The sequence below is a fragment of the Magallana gigas genome, chromosome 5, assembly GCF_963853765.1.
Source record: "Magallana gigas chromosome 5, xbMagGiga1.1, whole genome shotgun sequence".
NCBI classification, from domain to species: Eukaryota; Metazoa; Mollusca; class Bivalvia; order Ostreida; family Ostreidae; genus Magallana; species Magallana gigas.
Window position 1 is genome coordinate 31,170,066 of NC_088857.1, and position 21,172 is coordinate 31,191,237.

The 21,172-nt window shown below is 31.2% G+C and overlaps 1 protein-coding gene across 1 annotated transcript in view; it reads right to left on the reverse strand.

The window, feature by feature from the left end:
- LOC105326528 (uncharacterized) overlaps positions 1 to 21,172 on the reverse strand; it is a 57,496-nt gene that overhangs the window by 30,725 nt on the left and 5,599 nt on the right. Inside the window, exon 4 of the mRNA XM_066085205.1 lies at positions 14,963 to 14,992. Coding sequence (XP_065941277.1) covers positions 14,963 to 14,992 — 30 coding nt within the window. The remainder of the gene's footprint in view (positions 1 to 14,962; positions 14,993 to 21,172) is intronic.

A 21,172-nucleotide genomic window follows, 5' to 3' on the forward strand; every position in this document is an offset into this window, starting at 1 on the left:
TAACTAGTAAGTAGTTGAGGAAGAAAATGTACCTATATGCTCTCATATATTTTGATCGCTTTATTAAGTGGGGGAGGGGGGCAGAACGAAAATACAGGGAATTAGAAGTTATATAACAGTGTACCCCTACCAAATATTTAGTTCTATATCTTGCGTAGGATTTTCTTATTCTGTGTAAAAACAGTATTTCATGAAGGTACAATGTCAAAGATTACGTGTGGCAAAAAATAAGTGTAAAATTCGAATACTTTACAATATTTATTTCTTTGTTATTCTACCGAGGGCGATATGGCACATTGTTGTTCAGGTGAGCGATGTGGCCCCATGGGCCTCTTGTTCAAATCATGGTCCCTGGGGGTAGGGCGGGGCCGCAATGGGGGATAAATTTTTATATATAGAGAAAATCTTTAAAAATCTTCTTCTCAAAACTATTAGGCCAGGAAAGCCCAAATTTAAATGAAAGCATCCCCAGATCGTATAGATTCAAGTTTGTTTAAATAATAGTCCAGGGGTAGGGTGAGGCCACAATGGGGGATGAATTTTTACATAGGAATATATAGAGAAAATCTTTTAAAAATCTTCTTTTTAAAGACTATTTGGCCAGAGAAGCTTTAACTTGTGTAGAGGCATTCTTGGGTAGTGTAAATTCAAGTTTGCAAAATCACAGTCCCTAGTGGTTGGGTGGGGCCGTGATGGGGGTTTGAATTTTTACATAGGAATGTACAGAAAAAATCATTAAAAATATTCTGGGAAAGTTTTCGGTCCAATTTAAAACCCAGTACTTACTATGAACCAGATTCCCTAGGGAAAAGTGGGGCCACAAAATGGGGGGGGGGGGGTATATAGGAATAGAGAAAAATCTTCTTACAGGTACAAAAACAAAAGGGGCTTGGTATTTACCCAAAAAAAAGAGGTGGATAAAAATTGGCAGATTTTCAATTTTTTTTTAGCAAGATCTACTCTACTCAGTTGTTGAGATATTTTGATACTGTAATGCTAATTTGATCAGAATTAAGGCAATTGTTGCTCAGGTGAGCGATGTGGCCCCTGGGCCTCTTGTTAAATCACTGATTTAATATGTGTATTACGAAATCCCATTTGTATCTCAAAAGCTTGCGAAGGATTCGTAAAATTAACTGTCAAAACCTGAAAAGGCTTTATAACGCATATTAAACGCGCGAATCGTGATAATGGGAACGTAGATTACAGACTAAAGCATTGGCAATGCTAAGAACAATTTGTTAAATTGCAGTTTTGTGTAAAAAGATGCTAGGTGCATAACATGTGGATTTGATAGAAATCTGTGAATGATTTGTGTTCATTTTCCAACAAAAAATGTATTGATTATTGGTTTTGATATTGAAATGAGTTTTTAAACAACTACATGCGTGGATCCAGAAAATTTTTTCGGGGGGGGGGGGGGGATGTCCGACGGTCATTAGAGTTTGCAGGGGGGGGGGGGGGCGAGCCATATTTTTGGTAAGAAGATGGGGGAATAGATTGCGCGACTGCCCATTTTGTTTTGTCGTTAAATACAATTTCAAATTTAACATTTTTTTTCAATTAAATATATTTGATATGTTATAATACAAGTTTACAAAAGGATAATTTCTAACTATATTCAGTTTGAAATATTTAAAAAAAAACGATTAAAAAAAAGATTTGGTGGTATCGAACCCACAACCTAAAAACCAAAGTTCTAAAAAGATACCTAATGTCTGGTGCGCTAACCACTGAGCCATTTCATTCACAATAAAGTTCGTTGTTTAAATGCTTCATAAGACGTTGGCCACGAATTCACTGACTTGTATTATTTTTCTAAAACGTACAATTGTTGGGCTACAAAATGACATTTTTAAAGTATAGTGGGTCATCTCTCCGCATTTTTGTTGATTAAAATGGGTTTAAATTCCATTAAACCGCATTAAGACTATGACAAAAATATGGAGCTCAGACCCACTCTATTAAAGAAAAGGCATTGAAGTTATAAAAATGACACTATTTTTGTAGGTTTGGACACGCATACGCCAGTTTGAATCAACCTATTACAAGTATTTAAATATTTAAAAGATACAAACTGATGTTACGTTAAATATATATTGTTTTTAATTATTTTTTTAAAAAATTTATCAGATTTAATGATATTTTGATTTTGCAGTATCCAATCATTCCTCATACAGGCATTTTACACGCCTTATTCACCTATCTTCTTTACTCATATGTATACATGTACAGTTAAAGCTGTTTTCTATCAAATATTTACTATATGCAATTTTAATCAAAATTTTTACAATTGAAGCTATTTTCAATCAAATGTATTCAATTGGCCCGGTTTTGATTCAAATGTATGCAATGGATGACAGGTTCGGAAGTGCTCGTCGCGCCTTTTCTGCAAATCGTTCCAGACAAGTGGTTTGCCAGGATGGCCGATTGCGCAGGGCCGATAGGAAAAACATTGCAGCTACATGTAACATATCCATGACACGTGGAGCAAGATTGGTGGTCTCCATCACCACACCTTTGTGTAAATATTGGCATTTCTGGTGCAGAGGTTCTTGAGAAGGAAATTTTTAAACATTTTATATACCTACGTATTTCTTATGTTAAATTTTGAACCTCGTATGGGGCCTCAGTTTTACAATTTAAAATCTTCACTATATAAACAAGCTTAATTTCTTTAAATATTGGCATTTTTTGTGCAGTGGTTCTGGTGAAGAAAATTTTTAAAAACAATTTCTACGTATTTTCATGTTAAACTTTAAACCCCTCCTGGGGCCTAGTTTTGGTCCGAGGGTCACTTGAATCTTCGGTTCAGGTGATCTAAAAACTCAATCAAACTTTATTTTACAGCTTTATTGAAAATTCAAGAAGGTACAAGTACCCATATATTTAAAAATCACAACATTAATACCTCATACATGCACGCTAATAACAGCATCTCATAGATATCACAGGATTGAATTAAAAAAAAAATTGTGAAAGGTTATTTCATTTGTTTATGTAGTCTAGTTCTGCAAATATGGATGCTGGGGAACTTTATTACTCTCGGATTTATATCGTCCCGCCCAGAAAAGCCATTGATGTGGTCTCAAATGTGTCGTGCAGTTGCGCGTGTTGTACGGTTTCTATCAGAAAGATGAGTTACCCTAATGTAGCGGTCATGTTGACGTGTCTTACATGACGTTTTTGGCCTACATGGTGAGTCTCCAACACTTCCACCTGCACTGAACCTCCAGTCAAGACTATATGCTTTATGATTTAGTAGTGTCCGTAAAAATCTAGTGATCATTGATGAAAATTATGAATTAATAAAAAGCAGTTTTATTGTTTAGGACTTTTATTTTGAAAGCTTAAAAGTAAATAAAAAAGCAACACTAATTGCAAAACGTAAGCGCTTTCATATCTTGAATAATCAGACGTGTGTGTGTGTGTGTGTGTGTGTGTGTGTGTGTGTGTGTGTGTGTGTGTGTGTTATTACTCAACCATTAGCGTGTTTTGTTGTTGAAAAATGTTAAGGGACCATATTTTTCCTGCAGAATAATAATCTATATCTGGTAAATGGGTTTGTTTTAAATTGTGAATTATTTTTGTATTGTAATTTTATGCTAATTGGGTCAAAATTAAGAATTATTTTAGCACTGTTTCTCTGGTGAGCGACGTGACCTGTTGAACCCTTTTTTCTGATCTTACACTTTCAGAAAAAAATTCAATTTAAAGTGGCGGTTAAGTTAAGTTTAAATATTAAGCATAAAAAGTATGTCGAGAGAACAGTTATTAAACATGTAAACGTGATCTGTTATTTGGGAGGAAATGATGCTATTCTAATGCCAACAGTGTTTGCACTGAAAGCTTAAAAGCAAAGACCATATCATTGAATTTCTTTATTTGAACACGAAATATAATTCCTGGATTAGGTCCCTTTGACATGTAATTAACAATAACTGTAGTTTATTTAGAGTTGCAGTATGAATCCATATATATAATTAGAATCAACAGTGAGGTATAAAAAGCAACAAATGAAGCCATATTATCACAGAAGAGGAACGAACCTCTGAAATAGTTGAATGTTTAATTTTACATGTACTTAATTCTTTATAGGACTGGTTTTACATTTTTTTTCGTAACTTTTATAACCTCCATGGCAATACTAATTTCATTCTCTGAAAAAATGTATCATTTGTACAAAGTTGTATTCATGTGTGTGTGTGTGTGTGTGTGTGTGTGTGTGTGTGTGTGTGTGTGTGTGTGTCAGAGAGAGAGAAAAATCGTGAATTAAAAAAAGAACAGGTCGTTGGTTTAAGCTCGTGTAAACGTATAAACAAGTTCAGTACTTTAATTACTAGTACATTATATAACCATTTTAAAAATCATCTATTGAAGCAAATACACAGAATCCACTGTTAAACAATTTTGGAGAAAATTGTATATCTTTCTTTGTTTTCACACAAGTCGTTATATTAAACAGTTTACACTTAAGTGGCGACACCAGAAAGTTTTAAAAAAGAAATGTTTCTTCAGTATAAGATATAAGCTGGATCACAGGTAGGCGATGTTCTTTCGCAACTTCTCTTAATGTTGTCCCACAGGAGTGGGCTTTTTTCTCCACTATATGGACAAGTCATATTATATAAAACTGAACCCTCGGCGCATGAAACGTATCCACTACACGTGTAGCAAGATTGGTGGTTTCCTATAGGTTGACCAGTGCAGTTGTTTACGCAGTCTATAAAAAAACCCCGATACTTTTAATAGTACATTTTCATATTGGAACGTATTTTTTTCATACAGTAAAATTCAACTAAATCTTATAATTTTTTTTTTCACGTCCTTGATGCCCAACAGCAGAGCGAAATAAGACAAAACATATAACGCCATGTGTTGAGTTGGAAGCGCGCTATATTTTTTCTAAAAACTTTACCCTTTTAAGAACATGTAACTATTTTATGGTCGAAAATTGTAAAAATTGAAAACGTCAAATAACGTTGATTTCATTTTTGTTGTGTATACTTTGAAATTTCAAATGTACTTGCTTGATGAATAAATTATGGTATAAATGATTTTTTTGACCTCATCTTTCCATGAAAGAAAATCTGAAAACGTAAAGAAAGAGTAAGATTAGTTTATTAATTCCTTTGTAGCAATTTATGTTACGTTACAAATATGTTTCATATTTTATCTGTTGTTGCAACATGCTGGCATAAATACCATTGTAATCAGCTATCGCCGAATAATTTGTTCTGCAACAATCGCAACCGTTATATCCCGAATCATACAGCTAAAACTAACAATTTCTTGTGACATATAAAATAAAAACCTTACCAGTTTCGTTCAGAAAATGCTGTAGAACTAATTCGCTAATCACATTGGTCTCATTTTTGAAGTCTGCGGATAAAGTACGAATTAGGTTAGTTTCAGATAAAATTTAGGATTTATTTTGATCCTATACAAGATGAAAGAACATTGCAAAGCTGAAATCAACAATTACATGCAAGCTATTTACTGGAGTTTGCTTTTCCATCTCAGTGATTGTTTTTCTCGATTAACTTTTTAAAATGGTTAATGTTTTCGTTAATTAAGAACGTATTTAACGCATAAAAACAACTTAACTTTTATCAGTTAAAAAACGTTTTGTTTACCAATCGATTTCGTAAAGTTTTGAAAGTGCTCCTTGTCGATAGTCTTCCTTTCGATAATGTCCAAACCTTTAAAATGACGATTGAAAATAAATGTAATAAAACCTTAATTACACAAAAATCTGTGTACCCGTAATTATTGAATTATTGAATTAATTGGTTTTTTTGTAAGCAATAAGTAGATATTGCCATTTTAAAATTACCTAATTGAAAAGCGGTTCTCATCTCTGTTAGATTGGAAGGTAAGCTATTTAGGAGTTCCCATTGTGGCATCTCCTTAAACTTCTGGTCGACTTCATTGGGGATATTCATTGTGCTGACATATCCGGCAAGGACAGTAGACAATACAATAAAGATCAAGACAACACAAAACAGAATCACGTACCTCTTCATTTCATCCCCTTTTGGAATCTTCATCTTGAATTGGAAAACAAATCACTTCAGGTAGTACAGAAAAAGATAGGTTTAAGTTTTCCATATTGTTCAATTTGTCTGAAATTGTGATATTTCGTTATTTTGACTGAAATCTATAAAAATGTAAAATTTGAAAAAATATATTCGACTCAACAATTATTGTCCACATTGCCTCAAACCTTCTTTCAGTGAAGTGTTAAATAAAATAATCATTGTTAGAATTTTCTTTGCAAATACGTTACTTTTTAAAATAGTACAAATGTTTGAACAATTGTACTGCTAATTTTACAGGATACAGTTTTGTACCTTACAGACACTGAAATAAATTCTAACTCGTAATTAACTTAGATAGTTTCTGATAAAATATAATGTATAAATAGCACTTGTTACCTGTTAAATCAACTTTTAAGATGAAAAATTGCAACACTTAACAGTCTCTAAAAAGATATTGCAAAGGTCAAATAAAAAAAAGGTTTGATTGTCATGACCCCGTGTTAAAAATATATTAAAATAATGAAAATTTGAACGTTGGTTTCAGATTTATTGAGATTTAAGTAAATTTGACGGAGGTGAAAATTGATAAATATCATAAATGACTTCATCATATTTGACCTTTGACCTTTTGATATGCCCTTGTATTTAAAGGCTTGCGTCTAAACACAGGCGATAGTTGTGTCCAAATTTCAGGTCTATACTATAAACAAAACACAAGTCACACATTTTTAAATAAAAGAAGGCTAAATTGCAAAATCAAATAAAAACTATTTAAACGTAGGTTTCTGAAAATAATGGATTAATATTAACTTATTTAATAACATTTAGTCACAGTTTTTGTATTTGAGAAAATATTTCAAATAATTAATTTCACGGGTGTTTCTTAGTATCATAATAGAACAACAATAAGCGGAACATGTATTCTAACGTCACTTCCATATAAGAATACTTAGATAAAAGAAATTTTTATTGATCATAGATCATAAACATTCATTGATTATGAACTAATTTTTTGATGACGTTAAGAGTACTTGAGCATAAAATATGGAAGGAATAGGTGAATTTATTGATTAATTTAATTGTGTTCATCAATGGATCATCTACTATTCATTTGTTATAGCTTATGGATAAACAAAACATTTATTATACAGGTATGGGTGCATGTCTTCAATGTTTTCGAATAACTGCAAGCCTGGTAAGCTGAAAGGGGGTTTAATTTTTAAGTGGTATGGGGCATCTGTCGATATTAATGTAGATTAAAGTACATTACAATTGAAATACTTTCACTGGTTTAGAATTTTCAAATTTTACAATATAAAACCCCCCAAAAAATAGCTTTTAAAAATATTTCGAGAGGTAAAAATTGTAAAACCCCGAGCGGGATTCGAACTCATGACTCTCAAACCTTCTAACCAATTGCGCTACACTGTTAGGTGAAAGAAACTAATTATATAATTACACTTCATTTTATTGTTTATTTAGATAAACAATACGTCACAATATGGAAGTGTCAAATACCACCTTAAAACCTTTTAAAATTTTTAAAAAGACTCTTACTGATCTCAATTTTTCTGCTAGATGCCAAATAATTAGTGGGAAAAAAATCGAGTTTAAACATTTTTTTATTAAAAGTTTTAAAGAGCTTTGGAAGATATATTCATTCTAATCACAATAAGTTTATCTCCAGTATATAACGTTAGTTTTTTGTTTTAAAAGAATAATATGGTCCAGTCCTACCGCTTGTTCTTTTTACTATTACTGTTTGATGATGAGCACAATTTGTTTGCTGGTATGTGCTCAGGACATTGTTTTCTTTTATCACCCCAATCTGTATTTTTCATCCACAAAAGTGCAAAAATGCGAAAGAGTTTTTCATGAAGAAAAAGGTTGGTTGAAGACTTTTAAAACTGCTCTGCATTACAGTCTACGATCGGTGCAAAACGACCAGCATTATGCGTATGAGTCAGGCTTAAACAGACATATTTTATTATTTGATGTTATATATTAATCGCTTTGATTATAAACCTTTACCTCATAATGTATTTTGGGAGTTGTTTTGGAAGGGGTGGTCGGTTGTCTTCTGTCGAAGTTCTCCACCACAACATTCTGTTTGCGCGTCTAAGAAAACTTTCACGGGTTACTTTTTACAAGTAAAGCAACAAATATTCAAATAAATATTCAAATTAACTTATCATAGGATGCGTTGTTCTGTCTTACTGCAGTTTTAAAGGATTTATATCATTTAACATCATTCCATTTGGTGTTAAACTTTATTTTTTAGTGTTAGTGTTCTTGCTTTCCATTGCATTAGAATAGTAATCGTATTGATATCACAATACATGTACTAGTATACAATCATTTTAACTGTTTTGGATATTAGATATTTAATAATATCCTTTCTTGACAAAGTCTAATGTTTTCTAAAAGTTGTACATTATTGTTGTTCGAAAGATTCTATTATTTTAAATACATTCAGCCCTGAAAAACGTCGGTATGGAACTTTAATATGTAATCGGTGTTGTAAAGAAGACTATCAATTTACCGTCGGTGGAGTCGAAACAACAGGCAAAGTAGCAACCGTGGAGATGCTGTTACATCGCTCAAGGTCCATGTCTCTATCCACATGGCACTGACAATTTCAAACAGTGTGGTATCATTTTAAAACAGATTGTCAAAAGATACATATTGTAATTAGATATGTAGTAATTTGAAATTTGAAACATCTGTCAAATATCTTGTTCATAATTACATACCAGTAATTAACCAAAAACGTTATAAGTTATGATAATTTTTTAATATCATTCCTAAGAGTAGTTTAAAAATCAAAGTAAACAGACTAGTGAAATTCATAGATTTAAGATCAAAATATTCAGTGGAGCAAAAATGTCATTTGTTTGACAAAAGACTCCATATATATATATATATACGTACTTCGTCAATATCTACATATGTATGACAGGATCCATTATTTTTGAATGGCTGAAATGAAATAATACAAATTCATTATCTGTACTACTTTATTAAAATAATAGACTCGAATTTTTGGCTTTTAATACCGATAAATCGGAAGAGCACTATCTTTTATTTTATATATTTTCAACATCATTGGTACTTAGAGATTCCCAATTTGTTTTTAATTTTTCTCAATCAAGCTTCGCTAGTTAATAATCAACAAAAATTCCTAAAAAAAATCTGGAAATCTTGCGCATGCGCATTACATTCACGCTAAATCACGGAAGGCCCTTTAGTTTATGTTTCACAAAATCACATTTGCTGGATAAACTCAGAAACGATAATACAAATACTTGTAAACTTTCATTGGAATTTTGCAATAAATTCTGTTCATCAAAGAAAATACGGCAGATGCATTTACAAGGATTACAAAAACCCCGAGAGTTTCGAATGTCAACATGGTGTGTAAATTTGAATCGAGTAAAAAACGTTGGTGAAAAAGTGTTGAATTCTTCAAAAATATTAATTAAATTTTAGATGAAAGGTATTTACAGCCTAAAATGGTTTGTTATGAATAATTTGACTGTTATTTACAATGCAGCTTCATTAATTGTCTCCAAAATCGTTTCGCAGCAATTCTGCAATTTTCTGCTACATTACGGGTATATGTATGGGAGGCATTTTAACTGTGGTGAAGACCTGTCCCGAGACACAGCTAGATTATTCAAACGAAGCAGTGTGTAGTGAAATTAATAACATTGTTGTAGGCTTAAAGCTTGGTTATTGTCTGACGTCATGACGTCAGGCATATCTAAGGCTTGAAAGTTGCCTTCTCCGAAACAGTGCAGACAATGGGAGCAAGCAATGTAAAGATTTTTTTTAACAAAAAAAAGATCAACCGATGCATGTTTAATGTGTCAGCATTTACATTCACAATTGATAAGAATGTGATATGGGATGTAATAACATCAGTGAGCAAAAGTTTTCAAGTAAAAGGGCTGTTCACCATGCACGTGTGTAATCCTTATTTAAAAATAAATTAGCCATATTTGAACGGTGGAAAAAGGGGTTGAGGATTGGGTCATCGCAACCAGTTGTTTCGTATTGTCTATAACGGTTCAATGTAAGTATTAATTAGTGTTGGATTATTATCATCACCAAAGAATCATCGGTTTGGAAAAAAACCCAAATATATATTCATGTAGCTGGAATGTTTACTGGAGGAACTTACTCGCCGAAGTGAGATGTGGCCCGATTTTCGATCAATTGGGCGATTTTATTCATCTTGAAAAGGGCACAGAACTCGCATGTCTTACTAAATGTACATTAATACTATATTAAACAATTGCTAGTCAAGCGTGAGTGTTAATTCGATAGATTTTTTCAAAACATTCGACCCAAAGTATAATATATGTAGTTGTTACAAAACGAAATATCAAAAAATTCATTTCACCCCCTCCCCATGGATCTATGCCAATGGATGAGTTCATTCAAACCATGGGATCGAGATCTCAGCCGTTGCGTGAATGGTAAAGCAGGACCTCGCGCCAAAATGTCTTATATATAGTTTTTGCGCACCGATTAGTGGCCGAGTCCAAATTGGGATCACAGAGGAATACTCCACAGCACACCGTGTGTACACATCACAGGCACGTAGCATCTGGGGTGGGCAGTGGGGGGAGGGGAGCTGCTTCCCCCTTTTTTGGCAGCAGGAACTTTTCTTAACTTTACATACATATTAGAATAATGGAAATATCATAGATTTGCCCCCCTCCACTTTTTTTCGAAGCATGTAATAAGTGAAACTGAAAATAAGGAATCTAATTGAATTGAAGTTACAATAAGGATTTTTTTTTCATGATTTTGAGAATTTGCCCTTTTATTAATTGCTTGTCAAGATGTTTTGGATGAAGCTGCCCCCACACACTTTCAAAAACAATACTTGCTTGAATATCCTTTCCTATTTCCTATGGTTGGAAATTTAATGAAATAATTTAATTTCAAGTGATATACATGTACATGCACTAGAATTTATGATCAGCAGCGAAAAATTAAAATTCATTTCTTATAAGATACCATGATTGAAACATGCAAGCTTCCATTGAATAATTTTTTTTAGTCAGGCAAGCTTTTTGGAAAGCTATTAATTGTGTAAAATATTAATGTCAACAATACGGTGTGTCGATGTATCTAAATGTCCAATATCATATGCAATGTCAACCCGTGCACGCACGGTTGAAAATCTAGTTGTTTAAAAGACCTTGCATTTAAAAAGACACACATATTTAAGTACACGTGGCTTACTCTTATGGACAATAACTTTTTTGTAAATAGATTCCCTGTTATGAATGTTTCTTTTTACAGTATTATGAAAAATCAGGTGTTTAAACTAGCTCAGTCCAATACTAAGATTCATTTGTCAAACCTTTGTTTAATTATATTTTTGGGAGTTGATTTTTAATCAACTCTCCTATGCAGTTACTAAGGCAAACCGAAAGTGAAACAGTGTTTGGACCTAAGCACAAACTAACACCTCTGATAACATTAAGTCCTTGAAAATAATCGATAAATTCGATGTAATGTATTCTAGAACATTGTTTTTCAAGGAAACTTATTTATAGATGCCTTGAAAGTAGTCAAATTTTAAATGGTACGAACAATTTAGATATTTTTTGTAGTCGTACATTGTATGTATTCCTACGTCAGAGTTTAATATATCCGTAAATTATCGACAAGCAGAGAGTCTCTCTTGCTTATCGTAGATTAACGGAGACAGCCGAGAGTCTGGTTGAACGAGACTAGAGTTCAATATTGCTTGGATCCATACTATTTCTATGAAATATCGATTACTGATACGTAGTTTGATGGAATTAATTCTTTTAATATTTCACAACATGATTCATATGGGGTTTTCACAAAATTCTTGTCGGAGAATAATTCATATTTTAAAAAATGTGCATAATTCAAATACATATAGGAAACTACTTGCCATGTAAAATAATATATCGTTGATTCTAAAATAAATAATAATCGATAAAATCAACTCCCATCAGTTCTTCAGTACTTTGATTAAACTTTAAGGTTTGTATAATTATATTCACGCCGACATTTTATGCATTATATTGCATTACTCGATCTCTTTCATTTCAATTCTAAAAACAGAATTCGTTTTCTTATTGTTCGACTCCTCATATGAATCAGTGGTTTAGCATACAAGAAAAGTAATAAATTTTACAATTTCAAGAGATTTAAAATCGAAGCTAAGGTTGGCATTATTGGCTCTTTTCCAATTCCTCGCCTTTCATCTTTTGCAACTTGTCAATTTTAAAACTCTGTCTTATATTTTATATGAAGTACTTCACCCTCCCAGGTCAATTGATAACGAATACTAATATACATGTACAAAAATCATTGTATTTTCGTATATTATTTCTTAAGCTAGAATATAAAACTTTTGAGAGAAAATAAAGCCGATGTTTAACACAAAATAGCTGATTTAAAGACACAAACATAATAATATTTCGATGTCACATATGAAATACTTTTTTATTTTCAGTCACTATAATACATTTTGATATGCGCAATAATTATCCGCTATGATGTTGCACAGACCTGTTTCCCCTTTTCAGACTATGAACAAACATCAAACGTAGCTGCTACTGTAGCTGCTGGTGTTTAACATTGACAAAATGACGAATATACACACTATTTTACAAACACATCTGTAAGGACTTACCCTGCAACTTTCGTAACTGCTACTGCTGGTGCTAATACGGTTATCCTCAATGGCGTGCCTAGTCTAAGAAAAATACATTTTGTTTGCTATTAATGGTGAATAAATTGCTAATTATTCAATCTATTTTACAGATTAAAATTATGCATCATTCTTGAGACTCGTTTAATTTTGGCTACATATTAAAATATTTTTAGGTCAAATATGGCAAAATTGTATTCTAGTCTTTTGATGCAACTCATTGTTGCTCTCAGGCACACACTTGACTTTTTATGATTTGTCTCATTACGTTTGATATTTATGTACATATATGTGCATTATTTTACTTTGCACATGTTTAATATTGTGCCTTTTGTTCATTGTCATTTATTGCATCTTTCACTAAATGACCATTTTTATTCTCTAAAGAGGAGTTATGTTTAAATTTGATGGTGGTTAATAAGGCAAGCAGACATAAAAAATATTAACTTCATATGCATGTTTATTATAAAATTTGGTCTTTTTATTTTGCTGGTACTTTCCAATTAACTTAGCTTTGCATCAATTGGTAAACTTATATTCTATATACTTTTTAGATAGACCTTGGACAAACCAAGTTATATATATATTTATATATATAATATATATATATATATATATATATATATATATATATATATATATATATATATATATAATATATATATATATATATATATATATATATATATATATATATATATATATATATATATATATATATATATATATATATATATATACACACAGTCAAAACAGCCACCCATATTAAGCAGTCACGTTTCGTATGCGATCATTTTATAATTGCTCTCTAAAGAGCGGTCACCTGTCTAACGCGGTCAGCGGTCATCGTATTTTAATCTGAAACTGTAAAGTCGACATGCATTAGGCGGCCATTTTGGCCAGTCATATGATTTACACCCGGGGATTTTAAACATGGCTTCCGAATGTCGGGTAATAAATGTAAACAATAATTCTACTCTGGAGGTTAATCGATGTATTTATAATACATAACTGGCAGATCAGATACGAATGGGAATCAAGTGAATTGTTTAAACATGTATTAACAGTAAAATTGCTTGATTTAATACATTGGCGTCAGAAGCAAATTGAAAGTGGGGGTTGGGGGGGGGAGGCCTAGACTAATCTTTTAAGGGTAAATTTAGAAATATTTATCTTTGCAGCGAGAAAAAGTGGGGGTGGGGTGAGGCTGAACCCTCTATCATGCTATGTGCCTAATGGTTATGTCTAACTTTGCCAAAAAAGGGGGGGTTGCTAAGCCCCCCCCTAAACCCCCGGTTCCGACGCCTAGGTAATAATATGATTTTGAGTTCAGATACGGTCGGTTAAAAACTTAATTGTTGATTTGTATTAAAAGTGTTTGTTTTATATATATATATATATATACGGAACTCAAAACAATAGTTAGTTTTATAACTGAGAAAATGTCAGCGACAAGGTTTTATCACGTAATGACTTTTTTTTTCAATAATTAAAAAAAATATATAAAAATTGCATGCACAATGCATTGTTATGTATTTGTACTTATTTTAAATATAATAGATACTATAAAAACATTTAATCAATTACTTTATCTATCATTTTGTTTCATTATTGTTTTATTGTGATAATTGTTTTAATAAGGTTTTTGATGTTGGTAAATTTACAAGTTTCTATTCAAATGTCACCTCTGTTAAGAGGTCACTTTGGGTGCCTCCCGCAGATGATTGCTTAATACAAGTTTGACTGTGTATATATATATATATATATATATATATATATATATATATATATATATATATATATATATATATATATATATATATATATATATATATATATATGTGTGTGTGTGTGTGTGTGTGTGGGTGTGTGTGTGTGTGTATACCCCGTGCTTGTGAGGATCAGCTCCCTTGAATACAGACAAGTTATTTCCCTTTTTGCTCATTCTCTGCAATATAATGTGAAGTAAATACACGTATGTTCATTTAGATAATGTGAATTATGATAAACATTCAACTGATGAAATGCTTTCAACCTTGTCAAAAGAAAGAACTTCAGCCAATTAACTAGACTAAATACCTTTACATTTATATTGTACATACCTTTTTGGAATTCTTGAATATTTTGGAATGATACTACAATTTTAAAAAAAATTGATATTGTATTTAACGAAGTATTATTTTTAATCATTTGATAAACGACAGTGAATACGTACTTTGAAAGGAATGAATTTTCGACGCTTTTTCTAAAGAAAGAAAAAAAGAATCACTATTCACCGCATTTGTAAAAATTATGTCAAGGTTTTAATCAGTTTAGAAATATATGAACCATTAAATACTTTTTAAAGGCGAAAACTTGATTTGAATAATCATTTTCTATTGAGTTGTCCAAACTCTTAGATGGAGGCAATATAAAACAATTAAAAATGTAAAAATATCATAAGATTTCTCATAATACATATCATAAGATTGTCAAAAGATCTGATAAATGACAATCCTAAGATATATCATTTTTGTTTCACAGAACTATCTTAAATGTTAGAAATCTTTAGACAGTTCTTGAGACAAACTTCATTCTTGAATGTAACAAACAAATGTTATTTGTAGCAAAAAGAAATATACATGCGCGGAGGCTGTTTTCATTTTGCATATGCATTGTATTTTACATTTTAGCTTTTTTTATGCTCCGAAACTTGCATCAACTTTTAAATATCTTTCACAGGGGGTGGGGGTGTTGTTAAACTGAGATGTCTAAAGCTTGATAAAATTCTGTTACTGAAACATTGATATAATTATATTCATTAATAAAATTGTACATATAACTAACGGAATAAAAGGTTTTTCTTTAGAAGTAAACTACAGTCCTAGAAATATTTATTTGATTGACCCCATACGACGTGAACAATCTATTTTCTTTTCACAAGTTAAATAGATATTTAATGCTGTTCAAATTTGAATGCACGCAGTGGTAAATGTAAAGCGTGTACGAACATGAAAGTGGACTCGGTAACATCCATATAAAAATGTATACGATGTGTGGTGTCCACTTTAACAGACGCAGTTTAAATTTGGTTTCAATTCAAAATGTATCTGTTATAAATGTTCTGAAGAAGACAGAAAACATGAAAAAGATAGCATGAAGAATTGAGAGGGGAGCGGTGCACCGGGGTTCTGGGTTTTTTTCCTTTCATATGTATGAAAACTATTGTAGAAATCCAAAATGGAAAATATATAAAAATGTCGATCATCTGGCTAAAACTTTGATTATACATGTATCATGAACGTAAATTTTTATTCAGCACCCTATCACTCTTAACTCGTAGCAGTGCAGCGTGTATTACATCCATTAATTGATGCTGTCTTTAAAAATTTAGCATTTTACTCGATTAATGTATAAAAATAAATTATTTTTAACATATTAAAATATTACGGATAATGTTTATTATGATTAAAAACACAATGAAATTTTTAACGTTGCACCAACGGCAGCATAAAAATGAAAGACTGTCGCGCGCTTTCTAATTATACTCAGCTTATGGTTGAGAACCAAAATACAGATTCTCGCTGTTAAAGTTGAACTTAGAACATGTATTTGGTTGTCTTAAAATTATGAAAGATCTTAAGATAATCATAAGATATGTCAGTTTTGTGAAACAGCTATGGCGAGATCTTATCACAAATTTTGGTTTAAGATAGATCTTAGTTATAATAAGATACTTTTGTGAAACGAGCCCCTGTGCATTTGTAATGCATTAGGTTGTTCTTTTTAATTGTTTAAGCATGTTTTAAGAGTTTCTTTTCTCCTATACATATTTACCTGGCTTTGAGTCATATGAAAGGGTATAGCAGATTTACCAACCACACCATGCTACAAATAAGATAAAATTGAAAAAAAACCTTCATTTTATTATTAAAGGGGCATGGTCACGATTTTGGTCAAATTTTATTTTTCTGTTTTTATTATCTAAAATGCTTTAGAAATGCATTTCTAATGATCGAATGAAATTTGGGTGCCAGTCTACGAGTTTTAAAGGGGCATGGTCTCGATTTTGGTCAAATTCTTTTTTTCTGTTTTTATTATTTACAATGCTTTAGAAATGCATTTCTAATGATCAAATGAAATAGTGTCATTAGTTAATAAGTAAGATACAGAACTCGCAAATCTTTATTATGTAAACAAGGCTCGTGCCCTGTTTTTGTTTATATAGTATAGTAATACACAACTGTCATTGCATTTTTTTTTTTGTGGAATATTTTAAATATAATATAAGATATACAAAGCCTAATATCAATGATATAAGTATAAATCTTATAATTTAAGCCAGATTTAAATACAATGCAAAGGTAAAATCAGAAATCAATTCTTACCGTTTCTGGTAGCAAATCCACGTACGTGTTTGGAGTACTGCCGCCATCACTTTGACTTTGTGGATCAGTAGTAGATTCCTCCGGGGTATTCTGCAAGATAGTATACTAGTGTAAATACAATGAAAATTGATCTGTTCAACAATAAAATGAACATGTAGTTTTCATATGTAAATGGGATCTGTCTAAAAATCCAATTCAATTGAATTGATGCATATAATTAGAATAAATATATTAGGCAAAGTTTTTTTCTTCAAAAATGAAAAGAAAATCTCTGCTAAACTCACCATGACTGCAGATGGTATCGATGACTGGTCGAATCGATTTGTATTTTACTTCCGGATCGATAATGTCTTGAGTGATATACACGAAGATACGTTCAGAATTATGTAACAATGGACAGATCCAACAACCGACTAAAATTTACAACTACATAAACTGTCTAGTGTATACGCGATAAGCTATTCATTTTTGGTGTTGAATGCGCTGATTCAACAGCATGAATAGCTTACAAAAGTTTTATGACTATTATAAATAAAACCTGAGTTGTTTTGTTTCACATCTAATTTCGTATGCCCAGTGCAAAAATACCTCACACTTTCGTGTGATTGAAAAGAAGTTAATTCAGTTCACGATTAGATTTAAGGCTGGCTGTTAACGTTTTGGCAGGAGAAAAAAAAGATTTAATTTTAATGATATAAAAATTCAGTTTTATTTCATAGTTTTAGAGTGGGTTTAAAAGATACATATACTAAGTATTCATGATTTTTAGACAATTGACATCTTTTCAATAATTTTTTTGTTTTTCAATTTTTTTTTGGCAGAAAAGGAAAAGCAAATTCGTGAACTCTCGTTTATATTGTTAACATGTATTTGTGCCTTTTCAATTTTTCATAATTTTTTTAAATGCAAATATCCTACAGAAAAAAATACCCACAAAACTTTTGAAATTTACAGCTACTTGTAAATTTCGAAGTCGGAAACATTAAAGAAACCCTCTTATTCGCTTGAGGAAAGTGTGAAAGATTTAAATGCAAACAATCCTGCACAGAAGCCGTGCAACGTTATAAAACGTTCAATGAAATCGATCATTCTTTTTTATTATGATAAAGGGATAAGTCACTGAAACCAGTTCTAAAATCTCAATGTACCCCTTAAAACTTTGTAATGTATCAAAGTCCATTTTCAAGTTATTATAATAAATGCATGGTGCAAGAGGTCGGGGTAAAGCAAATTTACAATGAATAACTTGATAGTGAGAATACATTTTTTTTTAAATGCTGCGAAGTGATCGTTTTGGTTTCATTTTCGTAGGAGAAAACACCTTTTGAAAAAACATTGTTTACACCATTTCTTAATTATTGTGCAGAATAATTGCAAATGGTGGAAATGAACTGGTCAAAGAATTTTATGTGCGTTGAAAATCTATATCAACAATTTATTTTTATTTATTTTAAGTTTGCTTTGTATTGTACAATAATTTACTAGTAACCACCTGGGCCAAAATTATCTTTAAGAATAAATTTTATTACCTTAATCTTTTTGCTAATTTTAAATTGAGCTGATCATTTTATATGCATAATATAATAATGCTTAAAACTAACTTTATTGCCATAAGATAATTCAGTTGGCTTTTATACACTAGATCATGATCTAGTGAATGATCAAATAAATATTTATTTATCTATCTATTTGGTTTTTTTTACATTGCACACTAAAACATTGGGACAGCACAGTTATTATACACAGATAAGGTATGCAAGGCTCACATTTTTGCCTGATGCAGGACATGGCGTTCATTTCCAATATACAATGGAATTATTAGAAAATGAAAAAAATATCACATTTGATTTCAACATTTCATATGACTATCTAAATTGGTAATGAAGGAATACTTTTTCTATATTTTCTGTAAAAGTACGTATCATATTTGGCTGTGTATTTTATGAAGTGTTTTTGTCAAAAACGCCTTCTTCTAAATCAAGAACATCGCTACATGCCATGCATATCTATACTACTATATAAAATAATAGCCTCCAATTTTTTTTAGCTTTAATACCGATAATTCGGAAGAGTACTGTCTTTTGTTTTATATATTCTAAACATCATTGATACCTGAAGATTACCAGTTTGTTTCTATTTTATTTCAATCAAACTTCGCTTATTAATAATCAACAAAATTCCTCAAAAAATTCCGGAAATCATCTGAAATTTTTGGATTTTACAATATTGCGCATGTGCATTACATTCATGTTAAATCACGGGAGGCTCTTTATTTTATGTTTCCACAATATCACATTTGCATGGATAAACTTTTAAGGTCTTTCTCAAGACACAGTTATATCATCCAAACTCAGCAGAGTGTAATGAAATTAATAGCATTATTGTAGGCTTAAAGCTTGGTTATGCAAATGTCAACAATATATGGTGTGTCATTGTATCTATTTCGTAAATCTCCGTGCACGCACGGGTCACAATCTAGTATGTATAAAAAAAGGAATATTCAGAACAGGAATATACTAATTCAAATGCACGTCAACTTGTAAAAATATTGTATAAACCGATTCCAGTATTCAAAGAACAGCACACACGATAAACAAATAAAGAATGTATTTTATTAAGATTTTATTATATTCATTTCCAAAATACAACACACATAATGTACTTATGTTAAAAGAAGACTGGATGTAACATAAGTGGGCATATTCGTATTCGGTTGTAAACAAAACTCTTCTTTAATGGCGTTTCTAGTGTCAAACCAATTAAGGCTTTGCAAGCAGCTGTGGTATTTTAAAGTTGTAAAAACACAATGAACAAATACAATTTTTGACAAAAAATATTGTTTGCAATTGTTTTTCAGTTTAATAACGAAAGATAGTCCGGGTCACGGGTAGACGAACTTATCTCACATCTACGTTTAATGTCGTCCCACAGGTTAGGTTTGTTATCACTATATTTTTAACAATTCATGTTGTATAAAAGACTGCCGGAGCATGTAATATATCCTTAGCATGTGTAGCAGGACTGGTAGTATCCATCAACACGGTTAGTGCAGTTGTTGACACATACTTTTATAAAAATGGCAAAACAAAGTTAGATGACAGGTGACAGGTGAGCTAAACAGCGTTCGATTAAATTACAAAGTAACGTAGAAAATTAAAATAAAGTGTTTTCATTTATGAACTATTATAGTCATATCAATCTATGTTTCATAAATTTCAACTGAAATCAATTCTAAATACAAAATACCAATGCCCGCTGAAAGTACATACCTAATGTTTTGTTATCACATCTTCAATTGGAAACAGAAATCTTTGGCCCAAAACCACCTCTGGGTTAAACAGAAATGCTTACTTGAAAAATGAATTATGGTATAAATTGTATTGTGAATATCTTTCTTCCACCATAGAACATCTAGAAATGATAAAGGAATATATATATATATATATATATATATATATATATATATATATATATATATATATATATATATATATATATATATATATATATATATATAAGTTTAGCATTTCTTATCACAACTCATTGTTTGGAACAAGTTTTTAAAAGATTGTTTACAAGATTTCTCATAGTACACGACATACCAGTTTCGTTGAGAAAACGCCGTAGAAGCCATTCGCTAACAGTCTTTGTTTAATTTTTAAAATCTATATGGTAGAAATTAGATATAATAAAAAAGCTAAAGAAAACAAAAACAAAAACAAATAAAAAGCACAAAAGCCCCACGATATTTAACTACTGATTTCATACAATTGCAATGTATTGTTTTTGGTTCGGTATTTTTGTACCAAGTCGTAGAGCATGCTTTAACTGTGAAAGATAATTCCGTAATCTTTTAAGAATTTTTTATTCTGGCATCTTCTGCAAATCCATTTTGACTTGACTGTGGATGCCCTCTACGAGACTCTTAGTACTGACGTAACCAGCAACGACTGCTGATAGTACGATAGCGACCAGGATTATAGAAAACAAAACCATGCACTTTATTAAAGTATGTCCTTTTGACGTCTTCATCTTCAACTGGAAAAAGATATTATACC